General features: G+C 44.0%; 1 protein-coding gene across 1 annotated transcript; it reads right to left on the bottom strand.

Moving 5' to 3' along the window:
• Window positions 1–9,627: 9,627 nt before the first annotated feature.
• On the bottom strand, window positions 9,628–10,566 carry LOC102439152 (olfactory receptor 149-like). Its single transcript, XM_023762062.1, has one exon. It carries the CDS (start codon window positions 10,564–10,566, stop codon window positions 9,628–9,630), a length of 939 nt encoding a protein of 312 aa, XP_023617830.1.
• Window positions 10,567–10,834: the final 268 nt, after the last annotated feature.

The following is a 10,834-nucleotide window of genomic DNA, read 5'->3' as shown; positions in this document are numbered from 1 at the left end:
GGATGCACAGACAATACTGATTTGCACATATGGTTACGGCGGGTTCTGGCAGGTAGACATAGAAAAAGCACTTGAAGGGTGAGAATGGAAACAGCCAGGCATTATTTTAAGATATCTTTAAGGGAGACCCCTTTTTTCTTAAAGCTACAAATGTATAGAACACAGTAGATCATTTTCTGTTTATATAAAGTTTTGTTTCTCTCACCTGTGGACGTTACCTACTTTTCTCTATATGTGTCTAACCCTCTATCTACTGGATTATCTGTCCCCATCATTTCATTAGCCTATGTCTCCACCTATCATTGCTTGTTTGAAACACGGGCTATTGATTGGTAATTAAGTAAAAACAAATACTACATTCTCACAATTCACCTCTGTTGAGGTGAATAAGTTGAATGATAAGATAAAAAGTATCTCTGTTAAAGAAGAATTTTTGACAACATGGAAGGTAGAAAAGGAAACGTGTGTTCCATGTCACCAACTGACACCTAGACACACATTCTAATGACATGAATGGGAAGCTATCACAGAAATGGAAGCAACATGCCCAAATTATCCTGAAAACAACAAACATTTCAGCATCAAAGGGAGATCAGACGGCTCAAAAACAATGTTAATTTCCCTCTATCTTTATGAAATGCTTACCTACACATCTCTGCAATTCTGGGTTCACTGTGGATTTCTGTAATTAATAATTTTAATAAGTTTTTGACAAAATACAATTATACGTTTCATATTTTCCCCATGAGTATTTTTCTAAGAGCTGAGGGTGCCGAACATCGCAGGACACTAGATATGTACAACTCTACATGACAACTGTAACGAAAGGAATGAACATGCCGAGAGGACATGGAGAGAAGTGTCGCCTCGCCCGTTAGAAGGGACGGCAGTCCCTGGGCCCCCATGGACATACCTCCGCGACACGAGGCGAGGTTCCCCATCCCAAGATTTGTGGCCACACAACTAGCACCTTCTCCTGCTGAACCCTCAGCACAGAGACTGGCAGTCAGGACCAGGCACCAGCTGGATGTCACCCAGGACCATTGTGACAGAGCGTCCCAGGGCCTCCAGTGTGACGTCACAGTGCACCTGTGGGCACGGCCGCTGTGGTTCAGAGCCAGAGTTTCACGTTCTGAAGGCCAGGGGCACCCATCCTTCCTCGCGGTCTTTGAGGACAAAATGGATTAAAAAAATGACCTGCCCCCCCAAATCATGAGAATTTCAAGTTGAGACAAATAAAGCAGACACATTCATTCTCCCACATGAGTCTCAGACACGTCTTTTTCTCAAGATATCTAAAGATCCCACTCCCAGCAGCCACTGGGGCAAAGGACACCCCCCCGCCTTCGTCTTCGTCCGATAACAGTAGTTTCACAAAGACCAACGACTTTTAATCTTTTCATCTCAAAGAACGGCCAGTTCTGTCTCCTGTTTCCTGTCGCCCAAACTGATTTCCCAAGACTCCAGAGGCCTCCCTGACCCTGACGCTGCCCATCTCAGGCTGTCACTCTGTTGTGTAAGAAGGACCCCACTCTCCCCTGCGGCTGCCTAAACCACTCACACGGTGAACAGGCCCTTGTTGAGGGCTTGCTATATGCCAGGCGGGTTTTCAGGTGCAAGAATAATTACAGGTGGGAGGTAAAAAGCCCAATTACGTTTAATGGACTTTGAAAATTATTTGACTAGTGTGTCATTTTACTTGCAACACTTTAAGTGACTTTCAAGCTTGCATCTTATTTCAAGGGGCACAGCAAACCAGCTCTGGTCTGTGGCTGACTCCCAGGGTCCTCTCTAGGACCCCATGGAAACCAAATGCTCTCTTTTCTCCCTACGTTGAGAGTTCTGTTCTCCAACAGAGATCTGAAGCCCAAGTAGCTTTCCTCCTATTTTAATGAACTGATGAATTAATTTAGCAAACATTTATTGAGGAGCCAGTGAGTCACTTAGCTAAGGGTTATGGAGAATAAAAAATGAATCAGATGGAGGTATTTATGTCATTAACTAGGAAACACCTTATATATTTCTTGTCACAAGAAAATTATAGTTAAAATATAAAGTGAGTTCAATGAGAGAGGCTAATTTGATCTGGGAGTATCAAGGTGAGCCTGAAGGGGAAGATAACATAGGAACTGAGTTTAATTGACTGATAGAATTTGAAAATTTGGGAATGAAGGTGGTATTAGAGGGAAAATCGAGGAGAGGTTAAAGTATCGAAATAGCAAGAATATAAGAAATAGCAAGAATATAAGAAAAATGGCATTTATTTTTTTATTAACCAAAGAACTTATATGCACCTATGCCTTGCCCACAGGCAATACGTTGGTGAAGGCCTAGGGTGGGGCAGGACCTGGGTGGAGGGGGGTCAATGGGGAAAAAGAGGGGGGACAACTATGATACTCTCAACAATAAAGATAAAAATTCAGGCCCCGGTACTGAACCTCTGCAGGGAAAAGCGAGATGGGGTTAGTACTAGAACATATCTGCACACACAGTGCCGGTTCTCAGGGCATTTGCCATCTGTGAGGTGGATAAGACAAGTACCAAGATAATTCTAGAACCTTATTCTCGAGCAGAAAAAAGCAATAGAACAGTTAAATTCTACATCAGACACCAACCCATTATTGTTTGTTGTTGTTGATCTTTTATTTTTATTAACTGTATTGAGGTTGACCTTGGTTAATAAGATTATATAGGTTTGAAGTGTACATTTCCATGATACATAATCATATATTGCATTGGGTGCCCACCCTTCAAAATCAGATTATCTTCCATGACCATATATTCGGCCCCCTTTACACTTGACTGGTATCTCGTACCTCACTTTGTTCTTGCTTGTTTTATATTATTGTGTATATGCTGTTTGGCCTCTCTGGGTGTCATTGCTTCGTCATATATAAAAATCTCTTTAGACGTTATTTAAGGTCTCATTCATCTCTATTTTCTTATTCTAAAAGAAAATAAGAATTTATGTCTTTATTCTGATTTTTTTAATTCTATCAGTGTGTTATCAAAATGATTGCTCTTCCATTGATTAGACTGTGTGTGTGTGTTCCTTTGTGTGCATTTAAGGATTAAATATTTCTTGGTGTCCCCCAAATAACGAAGAATGTAAAAGCACTTCTAAATTTTGGATTTCAAATTTGGGGGCGTGTAACGTGAGATATAAATCTCCACAGAGTGCCCTGACGGAAAGGACCAGCAAGATTCGGATTCACTTAAGCCCTGAGAGCTGTCCATAGTTGGTAAATTGAGCTGCCTGCATTTCCTCTCGAAATTGACTGCGTCTCAAATTGCTTACCCTGTTCCTGCCGCTCAGTCTAACGGCCTTATTCTAATTCTGCTGGACAAAGCCAGCTCTGTGCGCTGAAGAATGGGAGACGGATTCCACAGACGCTCCTCTGAGAGTGAAAAGATCCCACACCCAGAATATGGAGCCACTGAAGCCGTGACATGAACAACTCCGTGTTCTCGCTGCCAGGAGTATTTAATTTCATCGCAACCGACAAGTGACATTTTTATCACTGGTTCTCACAAGAAAGGTAATGTTATAGGATCTCTCTCTGCTGTGATTTAGGAAAAATAAAACGGATGTGAATGAAATTGCTCATAAGTGTGTGTGTGTGTGTGTGTGTGTGTGTGTGTACAGGAGGCCGAATGTCAGTATGTGTGCGTGTATGCATGCCCACATACATGTGTGTGACAGTCACCCTTAATTTTCCCTTGGAATAATAGCTGCAGAGAGAACCCCAAACCATAAACACTTTAACAAGCCTTCTTGCACTTCCTAAGCCAATTCCCAGCCTTATTAATCCACTTTGCCCCATTACACAACTCACAAGTGGCGACCGAGTGTTATAGGGCAACAGAAGCCAGAGTCATAATGAGCATGAGAAGCATCTCTTAGAAATGAGTGCCTTTGAGATTAATTAACGAAAAAGTTTTCTTCTCAATGATTTCCTTGGAGGAATCTTATAGGTTGATGTAAGTGGTAAGAAAAGTTATGTAGCCCTGGTCGGTGTGGCTCAGTGAGTTGGAGCATCATCCCATACACATGGTCAGGGCATATACCTGGGTTGTGGGTTCGATCCTCAGTGAGGGTGGATGTGTCAGGCAACTAATTGATGTTTCTCTCTCTCTCTCTCTCTCTCTCTCTCTCTCTCTCTCTCTCAAAACAATTCATTTTTTTTAAAGTTATGTAAATGCGTTTCTTATCTGGAGCTTTCTAATGTCTACTTTGAGAAGCAAGGTGTTCATAGGAAAGCACATTGAAAGTGCATGCTGTTACCAGTAGCACAGACCATGCACTGCATGTGAGAGGCGTCAGAGCAGACCTGGGCGTGGCAGTGTGTTAGCGAGAACACACAGAACAATAGTAACACCACCAACTGGGTGTCTTGAACAACAGGCATCTATTTTCTCACAGTTCTGGAGGCCAGAAGGCTGAGGTCAAGGTGTCGGAAAGGTTGGTTTGCGCTAAAGGGACAAGGGAAGGACCTGTTTCAGCCTCTTGGCTTGTACGTGGCCACCTCTTGCTGCCTCCTCATATGGCCGTTCCCCTGCAGGCGTGTCTCTGGCATCACTTCGTGTGCCCAGATTTCCTCTGCTTTAAGGACACCGGTCACATTGGATTAGGGCTCATCCTAAGAGCCTCCGGTAATATAGTCGCCTCCATCAAGACCCAATTTCCAAACACAGTCACATTCTGAGGCCCTGGGGGGGAGGGCTTAACATATAAATTTGGGGGATGCTGTTCAGCCCGTAACTGAGAGTAAGACGCATTCAGGACTAGAGCACGCATGACATCTATGATTTTGAGCAAGTTATCCAAGCTCTCAATCACATTTTTCTAAACTGCGAAATAAGGAGACAATAGTAAGCATTTACCTCACAGCGTTATCATGACAATCAAATGAGGTAGGAAGGCAAAGGACCTAGCACGGTGATTAACACGTGGCAAATGCTCTGTGAAATCTCAGCAAATCACAACATAATTTTAGATTTTTGTACCACTTCCTGATAGTAGTGTTAGTGTGTCCTTTTTCACCTACGGTTATCTATACTAATACTAGGTGAATCGGTTAATAATGTGGATTTTTTCAATAGATGGAGTTACACATATGTTGACATATATGCGATTTGATATGTATGCTATTTTGTTGTATTGACAACAAGCTTCAAAACTTCATATGTCAAATTTTCTGAAGGTGTTAACATCATAGATATTTTTATGCTTAAAAATGTCGAATTTCATGCCAAAAAAAAAGAGCATTTGTGGGAAATGTTAATTCCTTACTTTATCTTGAAGAAAAGTACTGCTGAAAGTTTTCGGATACTTCGGGAAGCTTATGGTGAACATGCTCCATCTCAAGATACTTGTGAACGCTGGTTTAAATGCTTTAAAAGTGATGGTTTCGATGTGAAAGACAAAGAACGTCCAGGTCAACCGAAAAAGTTTGAGGACCAACAATGACAAGCATTATTGGGTGAAGATGCGTGTCAAACTCAAAAACAACTTGCAGAAAGATGAAACGTTGCTCAGCAAACAATTTCCGATTGTTTACATGCAATGGGAAAGATTTTAAAGGAAGGGAAATGGGTGTCACATCAACTGAACGAAAGACAAATGGAAAACCGAAAAGTCATCAGTAAAGTGTTGCTTCAATGGCACAAAAGAAAGTCTTTTTTTGCATCGAATTGTGACTGGCGATGAAAGGTGGATTTATTTTGAGAATCCCAAACGCACAAAATCATGGGTTGATCCAGGTAAACCATCAACATCAACTGCAAGGCCAAATCGCTTGGGAAAGAAGACAATGCTCTCTGCGTTTGGTGGGATGAGGAAGGTGTGGTGTATTATGAGCTTCTAAAACCAGATGAAACCCAACAAATAATCAATTTAAATCATGCTTTGATTGTAAAATGACCAGAATGGGCCAGAAGACACAGCAAAGTAATTTTGCTTCATGATGACGCACCATCACACACTTCAAAACCAGTTACAGACACATTAAAAGATCTTGCCTGGGAAGTATTAACCCACCCACTATATTCACCAGACCTTGCTCCTTTAGATGACTACTTGTTCCGATCGATGGCACACACACTTTCTGAGCAGCACTTCAAAACGTTCGAAGAAGTGAAAAACTGAGTCTCTGAATGGTCTGCCTCACAACAAGAAAAGTTCTATTGGGACGGTATCCACAAGTTACCTGAAAGGTGGGGTAAATGTGTAGCTAGCGATGGACATTACTTTGAAAAAAGCACTTTTGATGTTTCTCTTGAAATCATCATGTTTTCTTTGATTAAAAAAAATCCCAATTTTTAACCGGTTAGTAGTTAATCCGAATTTTTAACCGGTTAATAGTTAATCCGAATACCAGTTAAAAATGCTGCAGTGAACATAGGGGTGCATTTAACTTTGTGAATAAATGTTTTCAGATAGATACTCAGAAGAGGGGTTGCTGAGTCATTCTTTGGCTTTGAATAATTATTTTTTGGGGAATGGCCAAGTCCATATTCTCGAACAAAAAATCGCAAACCAAGCAACTAAAAACATTAATGCTGACTAGTGTGTCCATTCATTTCAATTAATTTGATTTAGAACAAATCAGCAGTGTGCCAGGGAGCGCAAGGAATAAACAGAAATGGCGTCTACGGTGAACACTCCTTTGAAAACTCCCATTCATACTCCCTCAATGCCGTGTGGGGGGGCCTTTATCTCAGCTACACTTCCTGTGTCCAGGCCACAGGTTTCCACCTGAGATGCCCACAGCATACTTTCTCTCTCTGGGGGCTGTAGGTAAAACAAAATGCAGAGGTGACATTCAGAACAGGCATTGGTTATGTAACAAACACAGGGAGGGGCAGAAAGACAGGGATCAGAGACTACAAGGGTATGTTGCAGAATGCATTGGAGTGAACAGGGAAGCCTTTTGAGGAACCTAGACTCCGCCCAGGGTCAGGTGTCCTATGCAGATGGACTCTGAGACCAGGTTTGAATCCAGTGTCTCAGGAAATGCTGCCGCTCTAGCCCACTCTGCTCAGAACATACTCTGAATCTCAGCTTCAATATGTTTGTACGTCTCTGTCACCTCCCAACCCCAGGCTTGGGCCTTGAGCACCTGTCTATGTTAAGGCCTGTGGATTAAACATGCTGCTAGATGATCTACCTGGTTTGGGATTATGCCCATTGATTTTTCTCCCCCCAAAATTTTTCTGATATTGTCCCTTTATGTCCACAACACAGAAAAGTTTCCTTCCACCATTAAACCCCATGGAGGCGTCCAAACCCAAGGCTACGCCTGACAATCGGGGCTCCTACTTAGGCAGAAAGGGAGCTCAGACACTACCTGAAGACAGGAATGCTCCCCACATCTCTCAGAAAACCCCAAATGAGCAGAGAAGTCAATTTGTTTAAGGAGACAGAGATAGAGTCATTTTGTGCAAGGCACGTCTCCAATTCAGGGACACACTGCCACGGGGAAGGAAGAATTCTGAAAACAGGTCCAATTAATTTAAAAAATACATTTTTATTGATTTCAGAGAGGAAGGGAGAAGGAGAGAGAGATAGAAACATCAATGATGAGAGAGATTCATTGATTGGTTGCCCCTGCACGCCCCCCACTGGGATCCAGCCCATAACCCAGGCATGTGCCCTTGACCAGAATTGAAAACGGGACCCTTCAGTACGCAGGCTGACACTCTGTCCACCGAGCCAAACTGACGAGAACCAGGTCAAATTAATTTTATTTTTCTTACAAGAATGTTCACTCACAGATGGTACATAGTGAGATACCCACTCAAGGAATTATGTCTCATTCCCACCAACTCAACAAACAAAAGATTGAGATGCTTCTGCCTATAAACATTTCTCCCTCTAAAAGCCGTTCTTCATGGGGTATGTATGTGGGGGGAAGACAGAACAAACAAAAGCATTTAACCCTCAACACCTCTTTTGTGAGGTCCCTCCACAGCCCCAGAAAAATATGCTCCATATTTCCTGCCATATTTCACATCTTTATCATGGGATGTCAGCTGCACATGTGTGTCTTTTCTCAGGCAGACTATGACTCACTCTGGTAGGATCACCTCTTCTTCATCTTTGCATTCCCCACCCACAGCACAAAGTTTTCCACCAAATGACATCTGTCTGAGTGAAAATGAAAAGGAATTGGATCGCATCTTTTATTCTTAAAAAACTGTTCTATTTGGACCATCTGAGCAGCTTCCACCAGGAAATTAAGGAATGGGAAGAGATCTTCAAGTGGACTTAGGCTCCAGCAGGGATCCACGACATGTGAAATCATTGGAGATGCATTGCCACCTCCTTCTTCAAGCTCTTGTTTCCTGAGAAACAAGGAGAATCAGGCTGAGAAGGCTTGGAGGCATGTAGGCCAAGGGGCAGGAGGGAGTCTGTCTCCCCTGCAGGAGCATGTGCTGGCTCACCACACTGGCTGGAGGCACAGACACAGCAGTGCTGGTAGGCCTGGCAGGCTCCTGGGTTGCTCTCTGATTCTGAGAAAGACAGACAAACTGGTGTCCACCCCTGTCCCTTCCTTTCCCATCATCCTCTTCTCAGTTTCCTTCCTTCTGGACTTCACTATTAGAATAAACTGCAATAGTTTATTCCACATGCCTTAAGTGTGCTAGGATTCTCAATGAATTCCAGTCATAAACACAATAGCGCACTGCATTGAAACAGCCCATTATTGTTCTTCTTAGGGTATTTCAGCCGAGAGAGAGAGAGAGAGAGAGAGAGAGAGAGAGAGAGAGAGAGAGAGAAAGAGAGAGAGAGAGAAAGAGGAGGGAATGGGGAACAATGTCACACCTTTTCAATGAAACTGAAACCAAAGACACAAACAATGACAGCTTGAACCCAGAATGGCCCCCTGATTGTACTGAGAAAAGCAAAGCCAAGTCCAGATTTTCTAACGTGGCATCAGATCACAGTCACCATCCCACGAATTTCCCCACCTGCCCTTCCCACATTCTCATTGCCATGCTGCACCTCTACATGTAAATAAACTTGATACAGCCAGGGCCTGCTTCCAGGTCAAAACCCAACAGATAGAGTTTCTGGGTGACAGCAGGCCACCAGTACCTTTGTGTCACTCAGAAGAAACTTGCCTCAGGTCCCTGCTACAAGTCATTCTCTTTACACAACTCCATTTTTTCACAACAATGTGTAGACCAATAAAATGAGGGTTTATTCAGTTCAGGCATTTGAGGAGACAATAATGCAGCCAAGATAGAGTGTCAGGGTGAGGAGGACAAAGAAGAGGAAAAGAGGTGCAGGTGGACAAAGAAAATAAAGATTGAGAAGCAGAAGGTGCAGGTTATTCTGCCTCCTGTGGCAGGCTCCTTTCTACCTCATCAGCAATATGATGTCCTCGAGAAAGCACAGGCCCCGGACTCAGAAAGCCAGCCAAGAGGTAGAAGTCATTCTGCCATCGCTCCTTACATATGCTTCATGGTCAACCCACTTGAACTCTTTGAATCCTGGTCCCCACATTGGAAAATGGAGGCAAATCCTAATATCTGGACGCTCCCATTTAAAAAGATATTTGTGAGAAGCATGTACAAATAGTTTATAATTTAAGTGCACTTCACTTGTTGGCTACTGCTCTTTCACTTAAACTGCTCAGGAAGAAAGCCCAGTTGATGCAGGACTTTCCTCAGAGATGATTTTACCTCCTTGTTCCTGAGGCTGTAGATCAAGGGGTTCAGCATGGGGGTGACCAGGTTATTCAGGACCTGAACCATTGCATCCAGCCAGGGACTTGGCGTTGGCCTTAAGTAGATGAAGATCACTGGCATGTAGAAAAGTAGGATGGCAGTGAGGTGGGCGCTGCAGGTGGAGAAGGCATGGCGTTGGCCCTGGGCGGAGCGGATCTGCAGGATGGAGTAGACAATGCGGCTGTAGGAGGCGAGGATGAGAAGAAAGCAGCTGAGGGGCATGAGGCCCACACTGATGAACCCCACCATCTCCAGGGCTGCGGTGTCCGCACAAGCCAGCTTCAGCATCACGGGGATGTCACAGAAGAAGTAGTCCACCTCATTGGGGCCACAATAGGGTAACTGGAAGGTGAGAGTGCTTAGTAAGGTGGCATGAACACAGCCAAAAAACGAGGTCCCTGAGGCCAGGATGGCACACACCCTGGGGCTCATGATCACCTGGTAGCGTAGAGGGTGACAGATGGCCACAAAGCGGTCATAGGCCATCACCGTGTACAGGAAGCACTCGGTGCCACCTAGGAAATGGTAAAAGAAGAGCTGGGACACGCAGCCAGCATAGGAGATGGCTCGGCTGTACCCTGAGAGGTAGAAGAGCATCTTGGGGGAGCTCACAGAAGGGAAAAATATGTCGCACACAGACAGCTCACACAAGAAGAAATACATGGGAGTGTGCAGTCGAGCGGAGGAGGCAATGGCCAGCAGGATGAGCAGGTTTCCCACAAGAGTGAAGACGTAGAAGGTCAAGAACAGGACAAAGAGCACGGTCTCCAGATCCTGTGTGTGTGGGATGCCCAGCAGGATGAACTCGGTCACCACTGAGGCATTCCTCATGGCTGGGCTCATGTCAGACCTTGGAAACGGATTTGAGACACCAATGTGTGAACACCAATAGCATATTATCAAGCTGTTTGCTGAGGAGAGCTTTGGCTGTGTTTGTAACAAGCAGAACCCAGCCCCCTTAGGAATGGCAAAGTCTGTATAAAACTTTGAGTTAGTAAGAGATGCTTATGTTAGAGCCTCAGTCTATCCAACCCCTGGAAGGAATGTGTATGTGGAGGCAGGTATTGTGTTCGATGACAAGGCCAGGAGTTTAAAGTAT

The sequence above is a fragment of the Myotis lucifugus genome, unplaced genomic scaffold (genome assembly GCF_000147115.1).
Source record: "Myotis lucifugus unplaced genomic scaffold, Myoluc2.0 scaffold_229, whole genome shotgun sequence".
NCBI lineage: Eukaryota > Metazoa > Chordata > Mammalia > Chiroptera > Vespertilionidae > Myotis > Myotis lucifugus.
This window is presented reverse-complemented; position numbering and strand designations above follow the sequence as displayed.

Bases quoted from the DNA above. Each gene is read 5' to 3' on its own strand.
- LOC102439152 (XM_023762062.1), bottom strand. From the start codon at position 10,566: ATGAGGAATGCCTCAGTGGTGACCGAGTTCATCCTGCTGGGCATCCCA.